Consider the following 27,011-nt stretch of genomic DNA (forward strand, 5'->3'; position numbering starts at 1 on the left):
CTCTAGAAAGAAAAGTTCAAGCCATCTAAATTAACTACAAATTCCCTCCCTTGCTGGATAGAGAAGTCCTAGCTTTCAAGACGACGTGAAAGGTTGAGCAGGTCCAAGAGAAGAAGGGGAACCAAATCAGCGGAGATGATTCCAAAGAGGCTGCTTTTGTACACTCTGTTCCTGCTAATATCTGGCTAGGTAGACACTCTTGTCATCCGAGGGTTATGGAAGAATGGTCTGGGCAGGAGGCAAGGCATTCCAGGATTCCCTGCCCCTGCAAACTATGGGTTCTCTTAAATGCACCAGACTGGGATTGAACAGTCTGAGACTTTTCAAGTTCTCATGATATGGTCATTATAAGTGGGCAGTGAGCAAACAGCCTTCTGGTTGTCTGTGGAAAAAAATCACCAAGGACCTGCTAAGGGTTAAGGTGCATGGAGTTTTTCAAAAAGAGAGAATCAGCTACAATTCTAGTCAGTTGTATTCCTGTAGAAACAGTACTTCATGGGCAGGAATATCATAAAGCCCCAAAGGAGGTGTGTGGGGCTGGAAGCCTCAATTCCTGAATGTAGACATAATGCTAATTTGTTGCTAGCCATGTTTTCATCCCTCATATTCTGGCTGCTCAAGGAGGGAAACTGGAAATGCAAGGTTGTCTCAAGGTTATCTCCAGCAAGGAGGAACAGCCTCTTAGTCCTGGGCAGATCCTGGTCACAAAGGGGGCTGAGAATCTCTCACAGAATACTTCTCAAGGCCCAGGCCAGAGTCCTCTGAAGTCTTCCTTGCAAAGCAAATGAAAAGATCCGGTAGTCAAAATGTCAATGAACAAATGAAACATTCTAGGCATGTAAAAGCAAATTGTCAGTTTCCTCGCACTTCCCTACCCCGTATCTTTCCAATGCTAGACCTCTCCTTCAGGGATTCATGTCAACCAATCCCAGGCAATTTGACTCTGGAGTTCCAGAAAGGATTTTCTCCGAATTGGCTGACAGCCCTTTCAAATGCCTCCCACCCCTTTTTCTCTCCAAACCTTCAGAAGGAATTGCACAACTCTTCCCAATCCCATTCCAACCTCCTGTTTTCACCATATGGGATGTGAGGGCTCTGTTCAAGCTTAAGGTTGTGACAACCCAGGTATATGTTGTTCCGAACAGGCAATCTCAGGAAAGTACTTTTTGTCTGATTTAGAATAGCCCACGTTTTCATTAATTGTGATGGGCTGTGACTTAGTAAGGATTTCAGATTTAAAGTGTGGTCTTTTGAAACCCACCAGTCCATAGCAGTGGAAGCATTTCTTGGAAATTCAGTAATTCCTCTGGGACATCACCATGTATGTATGTTTGTATGTGTATACATATACACATGTATATGTATATACACACACACACACTTATATATATATAAAATATGTATAGATAAATAGATCTGTTTCTTTATATAAAGGGTATGTGTATGCTTATAGATACACACATTCATATGTACACCCACCCACACAACCACCCACCCATACACACACACACACACACACACATACAGTCTTTTGAGTCCCTTTCATACTCAATTTCATTACATCGATTCCCACCCTTTCAGGGTGTGGGCAGCAAGGAGTGGGTAAACTGCACCACGTCTTCTATTTTACAAACAATGCACTGGTTGAGAGGCAGGAAAAATCTGCCCAGTACTTTTCCGACTCACTTGAATCTCCCAGTACAAAGGCCATTGGTAGTTATTTTTTAAATGTATAAAACAAAAAATAAAATAAAATAAAAATAACCAGTACTACGTCCCTTCTTCGAAAACATCTACCTTTCTGATTTTTAGGTCAGAGCTAGAGGTCGTGGTACAAAATTCTTGGGTGAGTGAGTTGGGAGAGAGAGGAGGAGGTGGGTACTACGGATTAGGTGTCAGGAAGCCATAGACAGCTGTCCCCCAAACCTCATCAGCAGATGATCACAGAAGTCTTTAAATGAGTATCCTGGTAAATAATCAGAAAACCAAAGCTGGGATTTTCCTACAGTAGCTTGCACAATGATATCCAATTTCTGACAGTTATTGCCTTAATAGGCTCCCAGGGGAGATAAAGAAAATGCTGGTGCTACATATTCAATTTGAGAATTAGGAGCTAATTATCTTTAACTAGAACTTCCCCACGTTCTAAGTCGGGAAGCCCAGAAAAAGACAGGGAGGGAGAAAAGATGGTTACAACAGGAAAGTTCATCAAAATGCTGGGTAAATCTAGGGTAAGCATTTATATCCTCCTCTAGCTTGGGCCTAGAATCAGAAAAGTACAGGTTTTCCCCTCTTGCTAATCTGGTGAAGCCATCTTCAGTGTGTCATTCCTCTTTCCGTTGTGCCATAGTTTCTAGCTTTTGCTCTTGTAAGCGGTTCTTCTCCCCATTCTTCACGGGGAGGCAGCGGTTCCCATTGTTACACATGTTGCTGTCTCTGGGTAAGGCACACTGTGATGGAGCTGGAAGACGATGATCACTCTTCTCTTCCTTGATCAATGTGCCATTGTTTCCATTTACCTGTAAGCGAGATCGACCGTGATGAAGCTCCAGGGATTTAGCAATTCCATCTGAAGAACCCTGTCAAAAACAGAGATACTCTGTGAAAATCACATTTCCCAACTGGCAACCCTCCCAAGCGTGTCTGCAAGCTAGTTAAGGAAGCGGCTTCAGTTCTTCAAAAACACCAGAGAGGCTAAAGCTTGTGGCTACCTCATCTATTCTGACTCCATCCTGAGAACTAAGGGTGACAGCAGGTGGATCTGACTGAAATTCAGTGGTGACAACAACACAAAAAGGACACAGCTACCACTTAACAAAGCCTTATGGGGCCAGTGCTGTGGTGCAGCAGGTTAACGCCCTGGCCTGAGGTGCCAGCATCCCATATGGTCGCCGGTTCTAGTCCCGGCTGCTCCACTTCCAATCCAGCTCTCTGCTGTGGCCTGGGAGAACAGTAGAAGATGGCCCAACACCTTGGGCCCCTGCACCCGCATGGGAGACCTGGAAGAAGCTCCTGGCTCCTGGCTTCGGATCGGCTCAGCTGCGGCCATTGCAGCCATCTGGGGAGTGAACCATTGGATGGAAGACCTCTCTCCCTCTCTGCCTCTCCTCTCTCTGTGTAACTCTGACTTTCAAATAAATAAATAAATAAATAAATAAATAAATAAATAAATCTTTACAAAAAAACCCAAAGCCTTACAATATATTTTCTAATATTTTTCTACTACTCATAGGGATCCTAAACGGTAGCTACCAATGAGGATGCTGAGGCTTGGGAAGGTTAAAGTGACTTGCTCAAGGACACCCAGATAGGAAGTGGCAGGATCAAGATTCTACCCTGGCTTGCTCAGCTTCCAAAGTCTATTCTCTTTGCTGCTATGGTTGGAACACGACTTGATTCCAGAATTCAGGCAGGACATTAAACCCCAAAGTCAGAAATTAATGGAAGGTAGGAACTTAATCCAGTTATGGTGTTTGACAAGCGGGCCTGGTGGAAGGTCTCAGCTCAATGAGCGTGTCCTCGGAAGGCAGTTCTCACAAGAGGGTTGCTTATCAAAGCCCGAGCGAGGCCCAGTTGCTGTCACTGCTTCATGGCATGCCAGGTGATCCTTCCTCTGCCCTCGTGCTGCCCTGCCACTTGCCACCCTCAGCAGACACCCAACCAATGGGGCTGCCCAAATGTGGACATGAACCTCCAGAACCTCTCTTTCCATCATGAGTAGCTTGTATCAGATATTTCATTGTAGTAACCAAACTGCCTTTTAACACTCTCCCATGCTGACAATTAAATGAAAGGCCAAAAAACAAAAACAAAAACAGAAACAAACAAAAAAACCCACAGAGGATCTGTGTGTGTGTAATATTCTACAGGATCTTTTATAACTAACAACAATCACATGAACTGTATTACCTTGCAGCATGATGTTGGCGCTCAATGAATGTTAATGGTGAATGAAAACAACTTCTTATTACTACTAATAATGGCCACATATTCTGTTGGTCATTTTACAGATAAGACAACGGAGGATCACTCAAAAAAGTAAAATGGGGTGAGTGTTTGGGTTACTGGTTTGGACACTGGTTAAGATGCCCATGTCCAGTATTGGGGTACTTGAATTCTATAGCAGTTCTACTGCTCACTCCCAGCTTCTTGCTAATGCAGATACTGGGAAGCAGTGGTCATGGCTCAAGTGACTGAATTCCTGCTGCTCATGTGGGAGACCTGGGGTTGAGTTCTTGGCTCCCGGCTTTGATGCTCAGTCCAGTCCTGGCTGTTTCAGGCATTTGAGGAGTGAACCAGTAGATCTGAGTGCTCACCTTCTCTCACTTTGTCTCTTAAGATGGCTTGCTTAAGGTCAATGGCATGGCTAGACTGTATCCTAGCCTGCTTGACTTCCAAGGCCTTATCATGTTCACTAAGATACAATTCATATTAGAAATCTAATACCTGTTAAATTTTTGGCAAAATGAGAGTCATAGCTAAATCATTTGGCTCCAAAGTCTGCAAAACACATGGAGGTCACTTTGAAATGCTGCCCAAGAACATGAGAATTGGATGCAAGTAGCAAAAAGTCACACAAGGGATGGAATTAGCTACCTGATTCCTAAGGGAGTCAATAAAGAAATCGAAACACTGTAGATAAATGACTTAAGAATTTGAGAGGGGCCAGTGCCGTGGCGCGCTAGGTTAATCCTCTGCCTGCAGCGCCAGCATCCCATATGGGCGCTGGTTCTAGTCCTGGCTGCTCCTCTTCCAGTCCAGCTCTCTGCTGTGGCCTGGGAAGGCAGTGGAGGATGGCCCAAGTGATTGGACCCTGCACCTGCATGGGAGACCTGGAAGAAGCAACTGGCTCCTGGCTTCGGATCAGCACAGCTCCGGCCATTGCGGCCATTTGGAGAGTGAACCAAAGGAAGGAAGACTTTTCTCTCTGTCTCTCCCTCTCACTGTCTGTAACTCTACCTGTCAAATAAATAAATAAAACTCTTTAAAAAAAAGAATTTGAGAACATGGAAAACTCAGTGGTGTAGGAATAATCTTAAGGAGACAGGACTTACAGTGTCAGAAGATTTAACAAGGTGAAACAACTAATTATCTCATACTCTGGAGAAAGGGTGAGTGGACAGAAAAAGTCAGCAAGGTAGGCAGCAGCAGCTCTGACCAGCAGCAGCAGCTTTCTAGACGCCTTGCTACGAAGTTAATGTGGGGATTCCCTTGGCTAGGTTACCTCCAGAATAGATAATAGTGCCAGAAACTTAAGATCACCTGCCATCCCCTGTTTTCTCTTGCTTTTTCCTCTGTAAAATAGAGAGAATAATAGTATCTACTCCATGGGTTCTGGTAAGGATTCAATGAGACACTGCATGCAAAGCACTTAGAAATACACTGTGTGTTTCCAGCACACCGTACGGACTAATAAACGCTAGGTGATATCATTGCTCTGACTCCATGTTCCCAAGCAAGCTTCTGATGCAATGGCCTCCCTTGCAACTTGCCATTAGAGAAAGAAAGCTCTCACAGTCATGCTTAAAAGCATGTGCATTAGAAGCAGCCAGACCTGAATCTTACTCTTGTCTCCAGCGATTAGAGTTTTTACACTGTATTGCAATCAGCCCACAACCGGGCTTTGGAATTAGTTAACTTGGGCTGGAATGTCAATTCTGATACTGACTTGATAGACAGTTGGGGGCAAGATACCTCACTCTTCTGACCCTCAGTTTCCTCCTACTGAAAATGGAGAGTAATAAATACCTCACAGGGTATTTATTTGGTGTCAATGAGCCCATGTTTTTGTTAAGAGTGACTGGAAAAGAGAAAGCATGCGATATATTGCGATGATTATTTCTTCTTCTTATAAATTGGAACTTGATCTTTTTCTGTTTTCTTCCTAGCCCCAGCCCTATTCACAAAGCCATCTCTGTGGTCTTGGTTAGTGTGAATCAACCACCGAGAGGTGGATCTACTGTTAAGTATGCCAAAAGGATCAGGCTTTTCAGATTGTAAGCCTGATGCTCACATCTTGCACTCACCCAGGCTGCACCATTCTTAGGGGAGCCTATGTAGGGGATAGTTTTCATTCTAGGTACACTTGTTTCTGCCTTACTGAGAAGCTTCTGGAAAGAGCTGAGAAGCTTTGGAAAAATCCGAAAGTCACTGCTTTCTAGTTTTTGAGCACATGGTAAAATGCTACTATTCTAGTTCCATTTTTGGCTCAAAATAACTTTAAAGCTAATTTTTATTCTTTGAGAAAACATTAACCAACAGTGGTTAACATGGATGCAATAAGGGCTGACTGTATGCCAGAGAACATATTTAGGATTTGAAACTGCTGACAAAATTGCCTAGGAATAGAGTGTACATGTAAAACATCTAGTTGAGGGGGCTTAGTAGAAAGTACACACTCAAGTAAATGGGAGCTGTTACAGTATGAGGAACCCAGCAGTTTTAGTCCAATACCAGATTGTGGCTCACTACAAGAATTTGGGATGGGGCTGGCTATTTAATCAAGACCATGAATAAAGTTTAAGACCTTTCTGAGTCTTTAAGAATAAGCAGGGGGCCAGTGCTGTGGTGTAGCGGTTAAAGCTGTGGCCTGCAGTACTGGCATCCCATATGGGTGCTGGTTCGAGTCCCAGCTGCTCCACTTCTGATCCAGCTCCCTGTTAATGTGCCCGGGAAAGCAGTGGAAGATGGTCCAGGTCATTGGAACTCCGTACCCATGTGGGAGACCTGGAAGAAGCTCCTGGCTCCTGGCTTAGGATTGGCCTAGCCCCAGCTGTTGCAGCCATTTGGGGAGTGAACCAGCAGAGGAAAGACTTCTCTCTCTCTGTCTCTGTCTCTCAAACAAATAAAAAAACTTAAAAAAAAAAATAAGCAGGTGTTTGGTATAGCAGTCAATATGCCACATAGGATGTGCTGGCATTCCATATCAGAGTTTGAGTCCCAGCTCTGCTTCTGATTCCAGCTTCCTGCTAATGTGCACCCTGGGAGATAGCAGGTGTTGGCTCAAGCAGTGGGTCACTGCCACCCATGCTGGAGACCTGGATTGAGTTTCGACCTCTCCAGCATTTGGGGGAATGAATCAGAGGATGGGAGCTCTTTCTATTTTTCTGTCTGCCTCACAAATGAAATAAATAAAGCGATACATTTTTAAAAACAAAAAATAATTTTTAAAAAAGCAGCAGCAGGGGCCGGCGCTGTGGTGCAGTAGGTTAATCCTCCACCACCTGCAGTGCTGGCATCCCATATGGACGCCGGTTCTAGTCCTGGCTGCTCCTCTTCTGATCCCATTCTCTGCTGTGGCCTGGGAAAGCAGTGGAAGATGGCCCAAGTCCTTGGGCCCTGCACCCACGTGGGAGACCTGGAAGAAGTTTCTGGCTCCTGGCTTCAGATTGGCTCAGCTCTGGTCGTTGCAGCCATTTGGGAAGTGAACCAGTGGACAGAAGACCTTTCTCTCTGTCTCTCCCTCTCACTGTCTGTAACTCCACCTCTCAAACAAATAATAAATAAACAAATCTTTAAAAAAAAACACAGGAGCAGAACAGCAATGCTCTCCCTCTCCATACTCAGCAAAGATAAAGGACCAACTGCCTTAAGCATCCTTGGTGGCCCCTCGGGCTTCACGCTGGCCTTCCTCTGGCTGCAGGTAACACACACCATGTTAGACACAGGTCTTCAGGACCCGATACCTTGTTTCTACTTATGACCCCATGCAGGGAAAGGATGGCACTTTGCAGCTCTGTGGGAAGAGTTCTGGGCAGGCAAACCCTTGCTAGATGACCGAAGAACAGGGGAATGAAGGCGAATACCTGGAGAAGGTATGAAAGCTCCGCAGAGCAGCAGCTCGGGCTTCCATGTCGGATCTGATCTCCTGTAATTTAGCTGAAAATGCAAGGAGTATCAAACAGAAGCTAGATAATGTCAAAAAAAGGATGCTTACTTGTTTATTTCCTTTTTTGTGTCCTTTGATTCCTCTACCAGTCTGTTCTTTTCCATGCCTTTAACAAGTGGGAGAAAAAGTCATCATGAGAAACATGTAAAAATGACATCCCCATTTTTACTTCATCAACTATTCACCTCCTCTAAGAAGTTTGACCTCCTTAAGTTAGATGCTCCTCCTCTGTGTTATCACTGCAAACCCCTATCTCAGTCATTTTTATATTACACTGAATTGCTCAGCATCCCAGGGAGGGCACTGATTGTATGTTTGCTAAACTAAATGTAAAACTAGCTTTCAAACTGGGAGTTAGTGAACACCTCTTACCTTAATAAAAGGGTTCAACAGCTGAGCATCCCCCAAGGACTCCTTGATTGACACTAGCTCAGAGCACTCCACTTGAATACATACCCCCTTCCTGGCCCGCCGACAGACACCACTTGCATGCCAAAGGATCCTCGGCCCCTGGAGGATCTGCTGCCAGCCCACTGGCCCACCACCATCCCGGCAATCTCTAGTTTTCCTCCTTGGGTTGGAATGGGATGGAGACCTGGCAAGCAAGGAAGAATGGCAGTAATGAATGCTAAGTGTAATGTAGGACAAGAGGGGGAACAAAGGACCCTATAGCCCACTTACTCTTTATATTTCCATGTCTCTCTGATAAGCAGTGAGGGGTGATGATGAAAGCAAATGTCGGGGGGAGGGGACTGAAGATAAGTGCACATTCACTTTTAGCAAGTGGGGTGTGAGTGATTCATTTCTCAGCTGCAGGGCCTGGCATATAATGGGAATTCAATATTCATTCACAGAACAAATTGTCTTAAAATCTTGTTATTGGAAATTTATAGGCCAAAAGCAATTTGGTACAAATACACATCACTATACACTGTAGAAGGAGCCAAACAGCAAATTAAACTGAAAATAATGAAACTAAATAGTGCTTTATGATAAAAAAAAAATGGGAATACCAGCAATTGAAAACCAGAATGAATTTGAGACAAGACAGCACAATCCTTAAAACAGAGGAAACTCCAATTCTACATGTGTGAACTCCAAAGAACAGTTGAGTTTTGATATTTGGCACAGAAGTAAGCTTGCACAGAATATGGAGTTCTCGTAGGCCTTTGAGTTTACAGGAAGAAATCAAATGTTAATGACCCTTAAGCCATTTTAGCAAGTTCTTCGTAAAGAGCCTTTCATTTATGTAAAACTCAGGGTCCAGGAAACAAGGAAGTATTTCTAAGAGGGACAAGAGAGACTTGTATTTGGGATCCTATTGCAGCTTTTCAGGAGGCAGGCAAGAAGCTCCCCACGAACCACCAGTAACTGGAGACTAAGCATCGCTGGTAGCTGGGGAGAGTGTGAGGGCTCCCTGCGAATCTGACCTTAAGGCTGTTTTCTGGGATGCAAACACTAAAGACAACACACCAAGACTGAGGCATCTGCAAAGTTACTCCAAAGAGATGGAATGGGTGGCTCCCGGGTTTATAAGACTTCATCATTACCTGGCTGATGAGGGCATTACCAGAGCTGACTTTCACATTGCTCATCTAAGCCCAGCCTGGAGCTAAACAGCCATATTGAATTTTTGTGACCCTAAAAGATTACCTTCAAATTCCAGCTTTACTATCGTTGAAGCAAGGAACAGCAGACAAGAAACACCTTCATTCACAGCAATAATACAGAAACCTGCTATTTCATGTTAAAATTCCCCACCGAAATACACTGTTTTATCAGGGACAGGTTGGTTAGATTTTCAGGTTCAGTATCTGAGTTACCTAAGCATTACTGTCTAGTCACCTGTAAGGGGCAGCTCAGGTGTCACCACAATTTATACATGTATGTAGGTATATGCATGTACAGGGGTACTTCAGCAAGTTTGTACAAAAATGGAATTAAAAGGTAAGCTTATTGTGGTGCAAAATCTTTTGGAAATCCACACATAGATTTTTTTTTTCAAAACATGCATTTTCCATGAAATTTTTGAAGACCCCTTATACATGTACATGTCTTTATGTGCATGCATGTGTTTCCCCCACTGCACTGCAACCCTTTGAGGGGCATGCATGGTGAATTCTTTCTCTCCATGCTTCTGGAGCTTAAGAAAGAGAAACAGGTCAGATCTACTCCCAGAGTAGACCTGGGACCGGGGAGTTATCAATGCTGGGCCATCTACTCCCGTTGCTCCGCTTGCAAGCTCCTGTGTGCATCTGCCTATAGAGAATGAATAAATTAACAGTAACCAAGAAGATATGAGTCATATTAGTGATAGATCTTAATAAAGTCATTCCTGGTTTCCATATCAGTCACTGCATGAGTTTCGTTGGTGAGAAGCAAATTCCTGGGAACCAAAAAAATCTCTACGGACAGTGGACTGGGGATCCAATGGACTTCTTTTTTCTGCAGGCTATCACCCTCCATCTCAGTCAGCTATTGTCAGCCTATCACAACATGGCACGGAAAGTAAAATGAGATGAGACACACGTGAATCTATTGATTCCGTAACTGGTAATAATGACTCCGGGGGTTCTTATCAAATAAATGGAGGATGGCAAATATCTTGTTCTTAGGTACTGACCTGCAAACCCCCGGCTCCTTCCTTGAGGGTGAGGTGGCATTGAGCCCATGGCTCGGGAATAAAGTGAAACAGGGTAGAGAGGGGGCACCATGGGAGGCACAAAAGTAGGTGATGGAAGTAGAGCAGAAGGTGGCGGATGATTCATGTTGATTCCTTCAAGGATACTCTGTCTCATCTTTTCCACTTTGGTTGCCAGGTCAGCCTTCAAAAGAGGAACAGAATAATCATAGCGACTACCACTTTTTTGAACCTCTCCCATGTTTCAAGGCACAGTACGGAGCATTCTAGGTACAGTCTCACAATTGTATTTCCAATTGTATTACAATTGAATTACAATTCACAATTGTATTAAGGGAATTTGAAGCCTGGAGGTAAATGGGTCAGGCTGCACACTCAGGAAGTCTGTTTGGCACTAAATCCCCCAGTCGTCGCATGAGACCGCGCAACAGTCATATCAGTTGTGACCGTGGCCTTGCGAGGCACATTGACTAGGCCAAGGAAGGCAAACATAACAATATGGATTTCCTGAGGATCTATAGTACACAGTCAGCAACAGATGAAGGAATTTTTTTTTATGAGAGAGGTAAAAGAATTGGGAGAGAGAGAGAGAAAACCTGATATACACAAAGCCTTTTAACCGTTTTCCCCATACCCAGGATTGAAGACCCTGAGTTCTTGTCCAGGGTAAGTCCATACCTCTAGTCCAGAGGTCAGCAAACTTCTTCTGAAAAGGGTGAAATAGTAAATATTTTAGGCTTAATGGGCCATATTGTCTGCCATTATAGCATGAAAGCAGTGTAAGTGAATGAATATACTTGTGTTCCAATAAAGTTTTTTTTTAACAAAATTGGGATGAGTGGTATTTAAAAAATAAAAACACAGGGGACAGGCTGGGTAGTTTGCCGACCCCTGCCCTAGTCCCTCAGCCCACCCCCCCCCCAGATAGATAAAGGAATAAGGAAGGTTCCCTTCTCCTTGCCTGCCTTCACCTTGCCCAAGGTTTCATTGCAAAAGAACCTGCTTCTACCCTGTCATCCACTTGACTATCCTCTTCCATTTCTAAACACAGTTCAATAAAACAAGCATCATTGCAAAAGTGACTTAACAGTTTTTGAAAATAAGGGAAATGAAATCCCAAGAGTTGGAGGAAAGGCATAAAGTATAACTGAGTATTGCATGGGGAACAAGTATAGCCCCAAAAGAGAGGGGGATATGAACCCTTTCATCTCCTCACAACTTTTTCCAACATACACTGTTATAACATGTATAATTCAGACTTCAGGCTGTTGGGACCGCACTGGCTAGCTTAGGGGAGGGGCAGACACATTCTCCCACTTCTGCTCCCTCTTTCCCTGAGGTCTCTGCTCCCTTCCCATCCCGGCCCATTTATCCCCACAGTAGATCCCAGATAGGCCTTAGCTGCTGCCCGACAGGCTGGTACCTGGCCATCACAGAGCTCGACCAGGGATACGCGATCTCGGCCTGCTTTAATGAGCTTGCTCTGGAACAACTTGCCATCGAAGTAAATCCAGGGGCAGCAGTGCTCCCAAGGGACTGGTTGGCCACAGGCATCATTAGCAAACAGAGCTGTGTCGACTCCACTCATGAACAGAGCAGCAAGTTGAATCCCTCGGGCATCCAGTTTCTCAATCTGAAACAACCACAGAGGAAAAATTACTAGTAACAAGCTGCAAGTTGAGCATCTGAAATGCTGAAATGCTTCAAAATCTGGAACTTTTTGGGCACTCACGTGACACCAGAGTGGAAGATTGTAAACAAAATGTAGGCACATTAAAATCATTACATACAATCATTGTCAGGGTAGGTACACAAAGTATATATGAAACATAAATGAATTCTGTGTTTAGACTTAGGTTCCAACCCCAGGATATCAAATTATAAAATATATGGAAATATTCTAAAATCCCCCCAAAAAATTGAAATCCAAAACATTTCTGGTCCCAAGCTTTTACAGAAAAGGGATACTCAATCTGTACAATGATTGACTACATTTACTCTTCTTCCTCCATGCTGATTCTCCCAGTTAACTCTGAATATGTTGCCCTTTAATATAGCCATGGGAGTGCACACACAGCTTCTGTCCATGCTTTTCTCTGAGATGATTTTTTTTTTATCTTTTATTTAATGAATATAAATTTCCAAAGTACGACTCATGGGTTACAATGGCTCCCCCCCCCCCCATACCGTCTGAGATGATTTGAAAGACACTCCCGCTGGCGCCATGGCTCACTAGGCTAATCCTCCGCCTGTGGCGCCGGCACACCGGGTTCTAATCCCGATTGGGGCGCCGGATTCTATCCCGGTTGCCCCTCTTCCAGGCCAGCTCTCTGCTATGGCCCGGGAGTGCAGTGGAAGATGGCACAAGTGCTTGGGCCCTGTACCCCATGGGAGACCAGGAGAAGTACCTGGCTCCTGCCTTCAGATCTGCGCGGTGCACCGGCTACAGCGCGCCGGCCGTGGCAGCCATTGGAGGGTGAACCAACAGCAAAGGAAGACCTTTCTCTCTGTCTCTCTCTCTCACTGTCCACTCTGCCTGTCAAAAAAAAAAAAAAAAAAAAAAAGACACTCCCTAGGCCATCAGTTAAACTGTCCCTTTCGGGGAACTCCATCTTAACAGATTCATTCTGTTTCAAGTTCTCTGTCTCTGCAAAATTGGTAACGCTGTGCTCATCAGCACTTTCAAACCACAAACTGACAGCAAAACACAGATATTTTTCTGCATGTTAATTATATTAGGCACATAAACGCTATATTCATTTGTGTAAAATAAGGACGCACCTAAAGATATGAACGGAAACTGAAACTTCATTAATAAAAATCATACTGAGATGAAAAAAAAAAAAAAAGAGAAGAACTGAAGATACCTTTCTCCTGCCTGTCAAATTAGGAAAAATTAAAAAACCAAAGATTGAAACAACACTCAATATTGATGAGTATGCAGTAAAGTAAATGGGTACTCATAAAGCTGACAAGGAACATACATTACAATTAAGCAACACATATCAAGAATCTTGAAAATGTTCATACTTGACTCAGAAATTCTACTTTTAAAAGTCTATTCTAGGGGCCAGCGCTGTGGTGTAGGGGGGTAAAGCTGCCACCTGCAGTGCCGGAATCCTATATGGACACCGGTTTGAGTCCCAGCTGCTCCACTTCTGATCCAGCTCTCTGCTATGGCCTGGGAAGGCAGTAGAAGATGGCCCAAGTCCTTGGGCCCCTGCACCTGCGTGGGAGACCAGAAGAAGCTCCTGGCTCCTGGCTTCAGAATGGCGCAGCTCCGGCCGTTGCAGCCAACTGGGGAGTGAACCAGTGGATGGAAGACCTCTCTGTCTGTCTGTCTGTCTCTCTCTCTCTCTGCCTCTCCTTCTCTCTCTGTGTAACTCTGACTTTCAAATAAATAAATACATCTTTAAAAAAGTCTATTCTAGAGCAGATGCTTGGTCTAGCAGTTAAGATGCCACTTGGGAGCCCTGTGTCCCCTGTCTGAGTGCCTGGGTTCGATGCCCAGCTCTGCTCTCTGGAGATTCTGCTAATGCACAATCTCAGTGACAGCAGTAATGGCCACGTAGTTGGGGTCTTGCCACCTGTGTGGGAGACTTGGATTGAGTTCTTGGCTCTAATCTTTGGCCTCAGCCCAGACCTGGCTGTTTTAGGCATTTGGGGAGTAAACCAGCAGATGGGAGCTCGCTCTCTCTCTCTCTCTCTCTCTGCCTCTCAAATAAATAAAATAAATAAAAATATTTTAAGAAGAAAAATATTTATTCTAAAGAAACAGAAATGTAAATAAAGCTTTATGCATAAAGATGCTAATTATAATATTACATGGGAAAAGAGGAAACAATCTAAATAATTAAATGATATACCCATATGATAGGATTTTACTAAATTTTTTGAGACATAGGAAATACAGGTGATGTTAAGTGAAAAAAACCTGTTATACAGTCTTCCTTTAGTACCCATGGAAGATTTGGTTCCAAGACCCCCTCTTTAGATATCAAAATCCACTGATGCTCAAGTCCCTTATAAAGCATGGTATAGTATTTGCATATAGCCTCTGCACATCCTCCCATACCCTTTATTTATTTATTTATTTGACAGGTAGAGTTATAGACAGTGAGAGAGAAAGAGACAGAAAGAAAGGTCTTCCTTCCGTTGGTTCACTCCCCAAATGGCTGCCACGGCCGACGCTGCGCCGATCCGAAGCCAGGAGCCAGGTGCTTCCTCCTGGTCTCCCATGCGGGTGCAGGGCCCAAGCACTTGGGCCATCCTCCACTGCACTCCCGGGCCACAGCAGAGAGCTGGACTGGAAGAGGAGCAACCGGGACTAGAACCGGGTGCCCATATGGGATGCCGGCACCACAGGCGGAGGATTAACCAAGTGAGCCACGGCGCTGGCCCTCTCCCATACCCTTTAGATCATCTCCAAATTACTGTATTATTTCTAACACAACGTAAATGCTATGTTAGTAGTCATTTTATTGTATTGTTTAGGGAATAATGATAAAAGAAGTCTGTATATGTTCAGTACAGACACCATCGTTAAAAATAATGTATTTGAAAGGCGTAGTGAGTAAGACAGTGAGAGAGAGAGGCATACACACACACACACACACACACACACACACAAGATCTTCCTTTGCTGGTCCATCTCCTAAATGCCTGCAACAGCCATGGCTGGACCAGGAGCCTGAAACTCCATCTAGGTCTCGCACGTGGATGGCAAGAACTCAAGTACTTGATCCATCATCTGCTGCCTCCCAGGATGTGGAATAGCAGGAAGCTGGATCAGAAGCCAAGCTGGGACTCAAATCAGGCACTTTGATAATAGGATGCAGGCATTCCAAGCGATAGTTTAACCTGCTATGCCACAACACCCAACCCAAGATGTAGTTTTTTTCCCTGAGTAATTCTGATCCAGGGTTGGATGAATTTGTGGATGTGGAACTCACAGGTACAGAGGGCTGGGTGTACACAATTACACAAACAATATTTCAACTATGTAAGAAATACATGGCAAGAGTCTGGAAGAAAACACTGATGTTTCCTCCATGGCGGTTATCTGAAATTGGTCCTGCAGCAGGTATTGATGCTTCAATAAGAAAGTATTTATAGGGCCCCTACTTGGTGTGGTCTGGAATCAATAGCTGCTCTAGGACCAAGCAATATTACATTTACTGCAGAAAGGAACCATTCATTATTTGTCTAGTACTATTTTATCTTTCCCTTAGTTGACTTCACATAAATTAAAATTTTGCAAGTCTTATTAGGGCCTCAAAGCAACTTGGCTACTAGCTAAAGTTAGGGGAGGAGTGTCCTGCATTAATAGCTAATATTTATTGAGTACTAAGTACGTAAAATATGCAAGGAATGGATTATTTTACTTACTACTCTCAATCCTACAAGTAAGGACAATGAAGCTAGAGCAGTTAAGTAACCCGCCCAAGGTCACATAACTAGGAGGTTATGAAGCCAGGATTCAAATTCTGCAAGGGTACTTCAAAGTATTTGTAGAAAAAAATGAAAAGTTTATTTTGGTGCAAAAATTTAAAATCTATGCAAATGTGTTTATCACTGTGTTCTACTGCCTTCCACTACATGGCAGATTTATTTTCTTCCTTATGCTTTTTTATATTTTCTCTTAATACCCAACATGGATTATTAAAAGGAGGCACTGTGATCATTTACTTAGAGACAAGCAGGAGACATTAGGACAAGGACCCTGTAGGATATCTTGTAAGAACAGAAACCTTACTGAAGTCTATGGGCCATGATTTATTTGTCTTGCATGATATCCACTTTTTCTGTCCATTTCCACCCATGATTATGGGACAATCTATCAGGTGCCTCTTGGTTTCATTAACAGACATACATATTTAGCTAAAGTAAATCATACATTTAGCTGTAGAACTTACTCTTCTCCTCAGCTCCAGAAAAAAAAAACTCCTAAAGTAGACCCATGAGCTCACAAAATAAAGAATATAAATGAGGGTTGATCGACTTACCTTGAGTTCTTGGAGTTGATCTGGTTCGTAAAGCTGGGTTGACACTGCCTGGGCAAGGAAGGTGTCGAGCTCATGGCGATGCAGGATTCGGCCACCAGGCCACTGAATCATGTACCTAGAAAAGAAAAGCATCATCATTAGGCCACAAAAGCTCACTTATTCATGTCATAAATACTGAGCTAAGAACCTATAGCAGGTCAGATTTTAGGCTAGGTTTTGACAATTTCAACTGAGTGAAGTAAAAGAATTATTACCTGTGGTTATATGCAGTCATGGTGGTAAATGAGATAGGCACATACATCAGTACCTGGACTTCATGCTAAATACCAAGATGGGATAAGGCAGAGGAGTCTATGAGAGCACATAAGAGGGCCATGACTTTTAAGTGCAAGGGGAGGCATACTGACCAAAGTCAGCAGGATCTGAGTTTGAAAAGGTCTATAGGATTTAGTAAGAAAAAAAGGTGGGGAAGGAATGTTCTAGGTTAAGGGAGAATATGTGTGAAGGCATGGAACTTTGGCTCAGCACAATGCACCAGGTCCCATATTACTGGAACTAAACATGTTTGGTGTGACAAGAGGTGAGATTAGAAATAGGCTAGTTCATGAAGGATGTCAAAACAGGATTATGAAATTTCCACCTGAATCCCGAAGTTGTAGGGAAATATTTAAAGATTCTCAGGAGAAGAGTGATATAGACTGGTTTGATACTTCCTGGCTCAGAGGAGAAGAGACAGGAGGCATGCATACCAGTTGGGAGGCAACAGCAGCAAATTGAGGTCAAAGAGGGACTGAACAAACATACTGGCTAAGGGGATGAGCAGGACCAGGGACAAGGATAAGACCTATAAAGGAGATAAATTCACAAGACTTTTATGAGAAGGGAGTGATGAGAAGGGAAGAGCAAAGTCTCCTGGAATTGAGGCTTGGGCACGTGGTTGGGTAGGATGGGGCCATTCTCTAAGACAGAAAATCCACTAAGTAAATAAATAGGTATTCACTGGTGAGTACTTGCATGTTCAGAAACTAAATATGCCATACTGTTCTAGAAACTAAGAATACAGAAATCAGAAGAAAGGAAAAGACAGGGAGAAGAAGGGAGGGCAGGAGAGAAGGGAGGAGGGGACAAAAGAGAGGGAGGGAGTAAGAGAGGGAGAGAGAATGAGAAATACGAAGTCTGTATCCTTAGCTAACTGATGGCCCACAACATAATGATCATATATAATTATTGGAGCTATGAATGATTTCAGACACTGGCATTTGAAGCAAGTGATCGTATCTTCTGAGTGGCACATGAGATGGGTTCCTGGGGACTCCAGTCCAGTTACTACTACAAATAGGTAGTGTGGTACCCTAGAGAGGGCTTGGATTCTGCTGCCAGACAGCCTGGTTTAGAATCAATAACTTGCCGTTCACTAGCTGTGTGACCTAGAAACTTCTCTGAGCTCCCATTTTCTCCCTTGGAATGATCACAACAGCATGGGTAGTCTTATAACCATAACTTTCAAGACCAATTATTATTTCTCTGAGTTCTAGGATGAGTCTGAAAATGCCAACAAGTCCCACTGCTTCTTTATTCTTTTTAAAGATTTTTATTTATTTGAAAGGTCGAGTTACAGACAGAGAGAGGTTTAAATGCTTGACTGAAGTCGTACAAAGCCAACATATTCTTTTCAAGTCCCAGTGTGAGTTCCCGTGAGGTATGGAAACTTGTATGAAATTGTTTGTCCTTGTTTGAAATTCCTTACTTATCATGAACTATCTTAGCACAGTACATGACATTTCAGTAGTTATCAGTAAATGTTTATTGGATGAGTGACTAAATGCAGCAGTCAGGCCATGTCAAAACAAACAGAAGAAAAACAAAACAAACCTCAACAACAACTCCTCCAAAGCACAATCATATCAGTCACGTCCTTCCTACTGTGCAAGAAAGATTGGCCTATAGGAGCTCCTTAAAGGAGTCAAGTTTACACAAAGACTAAAACAACACAAGGGGTATGTTTATACAGATTGTTCTGCGTGCTCTAAGGAGAGAGGGGTCATGTGCCTGAAGGAATCAGAGAGTGCCATAGAGGAAGGAACATTTAAAAAAAAAGAATTATTTATGTTATTTGAAAGGCAGAGTTACAGAGAGGCAGATGGATGGAGGGAGGGAGGGAGGGGGAGGGGGAGAGAGAGAGAGAGAGAGAGAAGTCTTCCTTCCGTTGGTTCACTCCCCAAATGGCTGCAATGGCTGGAGCTGAGCCAATCCAAAGCCAGGAGCCAGGAGCTTCTTCTGGGTCTCCCACATGGCTAGCAGGGGCCCAAGAACTTAGGCTATCTTCTACTGCTTTCCCAGGCCATAGCAGAGAGCTGCATTAGAAGTGGAGCAGCCAGGTCTCGAACCAGTACCCATATGGGATACCAGCACTGCAGATGGTGGCTTTATCCACTACACCACAGTGCCGGCCTGAGGCTGGGGCATTTAATTTACTAAGAATTGGAGCTTTTTGTTTGGTTTGGTTTATACTTTCATGTTAACTTGCAACTTTATATATCCCTCAGGCTTAGAAAGTACAGAGTGGGTGCTCAACAAACGTTTGCTGAGCAAATCAGTCCATGCCCAGAGACTCCCCGGGATTGTTAGCTTCATATTTGGGCTGATACTGCTATTCAGCTAGTCATGAATGAAGGAATCATGAGATACAGAGTATACGGTACAATGACTCAGAGGACTGAAGGGCTCAGAAATGGGACAGCACTAAATAACAATTGAATCAATCAGTAATCATTGGTGCTTCGAAGTATATGATTTCATTAGGGATTTTCTCTGGGAAAATTACATCATTGCTTATTTCCCAAAGAACTTCCTTCATCTCAACAACAAGAGAGCATTTTTTTTTTTTGACAGGCAGAGTGGACAGTGAGAGAGAGAGACAGAGAGAAAGGTCTTCCTTTTGTCGTTGGTTCACCCTCCAATGGCCACCACGGCTGGCACGCTGCAGCCGGTGCACCGCACTGATCCAAAGGCAGGAGCCAGGTGCTTCTCCTGGTCTCCCATGGGGTGCAGGGCCCAAGCACCTGGGCCATCCTCCACTGCACTCCCTGGCCACAGCAGAGAGCTGGCCTGGAAGAGGGGCAACCGGGAAAGAATCCGGCGCCCCGACCGGGACTAGAACCCGGTGTGCCGGTGCCGGCCAAGATAGCATCTTTATCATCACTATTGATAGTTATATTATTTAACATCATATATAAGTATATTCTATTCTATTTGGCAAACTATAAGTTACTCATGTGAATAACATTTCCTAAATGCCTCTGATATTTTAGACACATTGCCAGGAACTTCATATACACAGAATGTAGTGGAAAAGAATACAAACTTGGAGGCAAACTTAGTTCTAACCCAGGTGCCACTACTCCTTTTCTGTGATTCTGGGCAATTGCTTTAACCTCTGGGGATTTAGTTTGTTCATCTCTAGAATGGCATAATACTACCTACATCTCCAAAGTTTATAAGCAAAAGAGAAAAAGCAAGGGCTCAGCAGGCATTCTTGATCACCATTTGTAACTCTTTCAACTATGCTAAAAGCCTTCCTTTACTATTTGGTAAAGATCTCCTTCAATCATATATTAAACTCTCACATATACAAAGATTTGTTTCCATCCTAATCACTTTATGCTTATTTCTCACATCAGACCTATACTGACTTAAGTTTTAGATATGCTTTAATATTTAGTAGTTTCCCCTTTTATGTAACATCTTTTTTTTAAAAAAAGATTTATTTATAAACTTGAAAGAATTACAGAGAGACATGGAGAGACAGAGATTTTCCATCTGCTGGTTCATCCCCAAGATGGCCTCATTGGCAGGAGCTGGCCCAAGCTGAAGACGGAAGCCAAGAGCTTCATCTGGGTCTTGTACGTGGGTGGCAGGGGCCCAAGCACTTGGGCTATCTCCCACTGCTTTCTCCAGACCACTAGAATGGAGCTGGATCAGAAGCGGAGCAGTGGGACGCCAACTGGCACCCATATGGAATGCCAGCATCACAGGCAGTGGCTTTGCCACAATGCTGGCCCCTCAACTTCATTTTTAAAAATATTTATTGAAAGGCAGAGGGATGGAGGGAGGGAGGGAGGGAAAGAGAGAGAAAGAGAGAGAAAGAGAGAGAAAGAGAGAGAGAGAGAGAGAGAGAGAGAATCTTCCATCTGCTAGTTTACTCCCAAATGGCCAAAATAGTTAAGGGTGCAACAGGCTAAAGCTAGGAGCCAAGAACTCCATCCAGGTTTCCCGCATGGGTGGCAGGGGCCCAAGCACTATTGGGCATTGCATAAAATAGTCCCTAACAACATGGCGCCTGGCAGATGATCAGGGGGCATGTCTGCGGTTAATCAGCGCGAGATTGGACCACCTGCAGGGATAGGTCCGATTTAGTTCCGGACACGTGGACAGTGCGTGATCCCTATACCTCGCTTAAGGTGCCCCTGTGCGTGGTCCACCGGTGCCTGCGTGACCTTTTCACTGATTGGCTCCTCTACTGTGCATGTCCTTCATAAGCTTTATAAGCCTGTACACTTCCTCAATAAAGTGGTTCCTGCTTCGACAGAACTCACGGGTTCTTGCTGTGGTGTGCTTGACCCGTTGACCTTACCTCTCCCGTTCGCCTTGTCGGGGAGTGCTTGTACTGCCCCCTGCTGGTCAGGGGCTAGTCTCAGGCTTAAGATCCCAGCAAGGCACTTGGGCCATCATTTACTGCCTTCCCAGTTGGATTAGCACAGACCTGGATCAGAAGTGGAGCAGCTCTCCAATACGGGTTGCAGGCATTAAAAGTGGCAGCTTAACCAGCTATGCCACAATGTCTGTCCTCAATTTTTTTCAATTTTAAATAATATTTACAATTTTATTCTGGTAACAAAAGTTCAAATTCATTCTCATTCAGAAAATCTTAAAACAGAAAAAAGGAAAACACTGAAAAATGAAATAACACATAATCAAATTATTCAAGTTATAACGAAAGTTATGATTGCTTAGAGTTTGCTTCTTTTTAGTATCTCACACCTCAATTTCTTTCTCTTTCATTGTATATACAGAACATTGCATCTGGCTGTTTTTCACTCAAGATTATACTCTGAGAACTTTGTATTAAGTACTTTTTTAAAATGCGGTTTTTAATGACTGCATGTTCATTGAGTATATCAATTTACTTAAATAGTTCTAAGCTGTCTATACATTTTATTTTATAACTAACACTATAAACTTATTCACATATTAAATCTTGTCTACATTTCTGATTATTCATTCCCTCAGACTAGACTCCCAGTGTAGAATTATCAGGCCAAAGGTTTCCCTCATTTTAAAGATCCTAAATAAATACAGAAAAATTATTTTCCAGGCCAGCTTGGGAGAATCCATGCCCCATCTCCTAGCAGTATGTTACCAAGGATTATTACTGATCTTTAAGGATATAGTGGGCAAAAAAATAGGCATCTCAGTATTAAAATTTGTCATTGATTGTTAATGGCGAGGTTACACATCTTTTCCAAACACGTAGTTCTGTAGCGGATCTATGACAATCACAGACATATCAGTTCATTTTCCTGTTCTGTCTGCGCCTCCGTTTCAGACAATCTGAAGTGCTATCTTTATAATACTGACAGTAGGGGCCAGCACTGTGGCGTAGTGATACCGGCAAACCATATGAGCGCCGGTTTGATTCGTGGCTGCTCCACTTTTGATCCCTGCTAATATGTCTGGGAAAGCAGCGGGAGATGGCCCAAATGCTTGGGCCCCTGAACCCGTGTGGGAGACGTGGATGAAGCTCCTGGCTCCTGGCTTTGGTCTGGCCCAGTTTCGGCTGTTGCGGCCATTTGGGGGTACACCACAGGATCTCTCTCTGTCTCTCCTTCTCCCTCTCCCCTCTCTAACTGCCTTTCAAATAAAATAATCTTCCATACTGACAGTTTAGTAAGGTGAACAGCTGATCCAAATTTAATATATCCATGACTTCCTAATTAGGGTCTTGAAATTTTGAGCCAACAGATGCAACAAAACAGACATGCAGAAAGGAGCTACAGAACCCCAAGAGAGTGACAATCACTGTCCCGCCTTTCCAGGAGCACTCCAGGTATGTAGCGCTTTTCTTGTCCTGGGATGACTATGAGATTACCTGTTAACACAATAAGATGATTAGAGCAGCTTTTGTTTCTTGTAAAACAAATGAGTTTGAAGAGAATGTCATTTACCCATGTGGGACTCTGTTATCTAAAAAAGTCTTTATGGGGCAGGCATTGTGGCACAGGAAGTTAAGCCGCTGCCAGTGATGCCAGAATCCCATCTGAGCGCCGGTTCAAGTCCTAGCTGTTCCATTTCTGATCCCGCTATCTGCTAGTGTGCCTGGGAAAGCAGAAGATGGACAGGGTGCTTGGGCCCCTGCACTCACATGGGAGACCCAGATTAAATTCTTGACTCCTGACTTTGGCTTGGCCCAGCCCCAGCTATTGTGGCTATTTTGGAAGTGAAGCAACAGAGAATGACCTCTCTCTCTCTCTCTCCTCTCTCCTCTCTCCTCTCTCCTCTCCCTGTCACTCTACCTTTCAAATAAATAAATCTCTTAAACAATCATGGTATAGCAAGAATATTAACATACTGTCCTAATAGTTGCGAATATTTCCCTAGTTTGTCACTTGTCATTTTCATTTTGGGTATTTGGGCATACAGATGCAGTCACAATTCTTGGTCTCCTTTTTAAGTATTCCCTTTTTCAAGGGGGAAAGAGCTCAGTCTTTTTTTTTTGTCATAATTCACCTTTGAAAAAAACTTTATTTCAGAATTGTTTAGTTTATTTTTATTTATTTGAAAGGTTGAAAGGCAGAGCAACACACACACACACAGAGTCATCCTCTGCTGGTTCACTCCCTAAATGCCTGCAACATTGAGGGCTGGGCCAGGCTGAAGCCAGGGGCCTGGAGCTTCATCAGGATCTCCCACGTGAGAGTCTGGGAACCAAACACTTGACCCATCACCTGCTGCCTCCTAGGGTGTGCAATAGTAGGAAGCTGGATTGGATGCAGAGGTAAGACTTGATTCCAGACACCTCTGATATGAGTGTCCCACAAGGATGGCTCCTTTGGAATAATTAACATACACTGAAACCTACCTGAAAGCTTTATTGAGGGGCCAGCAGGTAAAGCCATCAATTGCAATGCCCACACCCCATATGGACACCGGTTCATATCCCAGATACTCCAGTTCCTATCCAGCTCCCTGCTAATGGTCTGGGAATGCAGTGGAAGATGGCCTAATTGCTTCAGCCCCCACACCTCCGTGGGAGATCTGAATGGAGTTCTAGTCTCCTGGATTTGGCGTGGCCCAACCCCAGCTGTTATGGCCATTTGAGGAGTAAACCAGCAAATGGAAGATCTAATGACAACTTTCAAATAAATAAATCTTTTTTTAAAAAAGCTTTATTGAGGTATAATTCATAAAATTAATCCTAATAATTTTTAGTAAATTTACAAACCTGTGCAAGTATCAACACAATTGAGTTTAAAATATTTATTTTTAAAGATTTATTATATTTAATTGAAAGGAAAAATGAGAGTATGTGAGAAAGAGAGAAAAAAAATATGATCTTCAATCTGCTGGTCACTCTCCAAATGGCTGCAACAGCTAGGGCTGGGCCAGACCAAAGCCAGGAGCCACAAATTCCATCCAGGTCCCCCACATGGGTGGCAGGGGCCCAAGCACTTGGGGCATCTTCTAGTACTTTCTTAGGTGCAGTAGCAGGGAGCTGAATCTGAAATGGAACGACCAGGACTCAAACAAACACTCATGTGGGATGTTGGCATTGCAGGCTACTGCTTAAAGTGCTTTGCCACAACACGGCCCCAACTATTTATTTGTTTGTTTGTTTGTTTATTTATTTATGTTTTTAAAGATTCATTTATTTATTTGAAGAGCAGAGTTAGAGAAAGAGATGGATCTTCCATTCACTGGTTCATTCCCTAAATGGGCGCAATCATCAGGGCTCGGGCCAAGTCAAATCCAGGAGCCACGAACTCCATTGGGGTCTCTCATGTAGGTGGCAGGAACTCAAACACTTGGGCCATCATCAGCTGCCACCTAGGTGCATTAGCAAGAAGCTGTATTGGATGCAGAGGAGGTACGAGTTACTCTGACACGGTGTATGAGCATCTCAAGTGCCAGCTTAACCTACTGCACTACATACAATGCCCACTCCATTGCAATAATTTTTTAAAGATTTATTTATTTATTTGAGAGGCAGGGCCATAGACAGAGAGAGGTCTTCCATCCACTGGTTCACTCCCCAAATGGCCACAATGGCCGGTGCGTCTTCTGGGTCTCTCACATGGGTGCAGGAGCCCAAGCATATGGACCATCCTCCATTGCTTTCCCAGGCCATAGCAGAGAGCTGGATCAGAAGAGAAGCAGCTGGGACTCGAACCATCACCCATATGGGATACCATTGCTGCAGGCGGAGGCTTAACCTACTATGTGCCACAGTGCTGGCCCCAGGAATAATTTTAATATACACTGAAACCTACCTTAAAGAAGCTTTTTAAAGGTATAGTTCATAAAATTCATCTATTAAGTCACAAATTAATTATTTTTAGTAAATTTATAGAGCTGTGCAACTATCATCACAATTTTCTTAAGGATTTACTTATTTATTTGAAAGTCAAAGTTGCAGAAACAGAGCCATCTGCTGGCTCACTCCCCAGATGACCGCAATGGCTAGGGCTGGGTAAAGCAGAAGCCAGCAGCAGGGGCTTCTTCTGGGTCTCCAACATGGGTGCAGGGTCCCAAGGACTTGGGCCATCCTCAGCTGCTTTCCCAGGTGCATTAGCAGAGAGCTGGATCAGAAGTGGAGCAGCCAGGACTCGAACCAGCGCCTATATGGGATGCCAGCACAGCAAGAGGTGGCACTATGCCACAGTGCCGAGCCCAATGATATCTTCTTTTTGTTTTTGTTTTAGAGTGCTCAATTCATGTATAGTTGGTGTAATTACTAATACGGTTAGATTTATAGGTCTCATGCACTTTTGTTTGTTTAGTGACTCATTCATACTAACATTGGAGAAAAGTCTGTCTTGCCTGATTTATGTGGCCACTAACGTGCCTGCTCAGATTTTTAACTGCTCTGTACATGTTTCTTAAGCATCTTCCTTACATAGCATATCTTTTTAGTTAGCCAATGATTGGTCAAAGTTGTGCACAAACACCTTGAGCATCAAGACTTCAAGGGGATATATGTATATATCGAGGCATGGATTAAAAATCCAGGCTGTTTACAAGTGTGCCTGGTTTCTACTTTTACCTTGTGCAAGGCCTCATGTTCAGCAAGGTATGAATGTGTATCCAGGCTACTGTCTGGTTTCTCCTGAGGATGCATGCAGTTTTCTAGATTCTCAGGAATATGTGAGACTGCATCAAGGCCCCTTAAGACTACTTTGTTGCCCAGCTCTCCCCGTCAAGTTTTCAGCTTGCTGTATTGCAGCCACGAGCAACTGAAGTGTTGGCCTTTCCTGACTGCCCTAGACTGCTACAGTTTCTGACAACGCCCAGCTTTGAGGCTTATTTTCATTTTAAAAATCCCATTCCTATCCCAAGGTCAATTAAATCATTGGGCTGTTTTTTATTCTTTTACCTTTTCTAAAACCCTTATCTCTACAATCAATCCATCTGGGATGTATATGAGACAATGCTCTAAATGGAAGTTTTCTCCCCAATACGAATCCAATTCTCTAAGCCATAACTATTTAAAAAATTCATCTCTAGGGGGCTGGTGTTGTGGCATAGAGGGTTGAGCTGCTGCCTGCAGGCCAGTTTGAGTTTCAGCTGCTCTACTTCCAATCCAGCTCCCTGCTGATGGCCTGGGAAAGCAGTGGAAGATGGCCCAAGTGCTTGGGCCCCTAAACCCACATGGCAGACCTGGTGAAACTCCTGTCTCTTGGCTTTGGCTTGGCCTAGCCGCAACTGTTGCGGCTGTTTGGAGAGTGAACCAGTGGACAGAAGACCTCTCTTTCTGTCTCTTCCTCTCTAACTCTACCTTTGAAACAAATAAAATAATGGTTTTTTAAATTCATCTCTTGAACACTGATTTGTGATGCTTCCTTTGGAATATTTTAACATCAAGTATTTCCAGGGTCTTATAATGGGATCTGATAATACATTTTTGTGTTTAATAGGGCCAACACACCTCTTATGAGCAGAGGTCACCTTCACAAGACAAGCAAAGTGAGAGACCACATTGTCTGACTTTAGTATAACAAGAAGAAAAGATGCATTAAAGAGGGGCTGGCACTGTGGCATGGCGGGTAAAGCTGCTGCTTGCAGTGCCAGCATCCCATAAGGGTACTAGTTCAAGTCTCGGCTGCTCCATTTCCAATCCAGCTCTCTGCTATGGCCTGGGAAAGCAGTGGAGGATGGCCCAAGTGCTGGGGCCCCTGCACCAGTGTGGGAGACCTGGAAGAAG

The 27,011-nt window shown here is 43.7% G+C and overlaps 1 protein-coding gene across 3 annotated transcripts in view; it reads right to left on the minus strand.

The window, feature by feature from the left end:
- Window positions 1–1,998: 1,998 nt before the first annotated feature.
- Window positions 1,999–27,011, minus strand: part of FAM120C (family with sequence similarity 120 member C) — a 111,694-nt gene continuing 86,681 nt past the window's right edge. For 2 of the 3 annotated variants that reach the window (XM_002720026.6, XM_089324764.1), the window contains exons 11-16: window positions 16,535–16,649; window positions 11,953–12,162; window positions 10,512–10,713; window positions 8,345–8,483; window positions 7,937–7,994; window positions 1,999–2,579 (exon numbers count right to left, since the gene is read on the minus strand). In XM_002720026.6, the coding sequence (XP_002720072.3) occupies window positions 2,325–2,579; window positions 7,937–7,994; window positions 8,345–8,483; window positions 10,512–10,713; window positions 11,953–12,162; window positions 16,535–16,649 (979 nt within the window). In that variant the 3' untranslated portion in view covers window positions 1,999–2,324. Of the gene's footprint in view, window positions 2,580–7,936; window positions 7,995–8,344; window positions 8,484–10,511; window positions 10,714–11,952; window positions 12,163–16,534; window positions 16,650–24,174; window positions 24,312–27,011 lie in introns of those variants that run through there. The other variant, XM_089324765.1, reaches the window with a different exon arrangement.

The sequence above is a fragment of the Oryctolagus cuniculus genome, chromosome X (genome assembly GCF_051225735.1).
Source record: "Oryctolagus cuniculus isolate XC-2025 breed Fujian yellow rabbit chromosome X, ASM5122573v1, whole genome shotgun sequence".
Lineage (NCBI taxonomy): Eukaryota > Metazoa > Chordata > Mammalia > Lagomorpha > Leporidae > Oryctolagus > Oryctolagus cuniculus.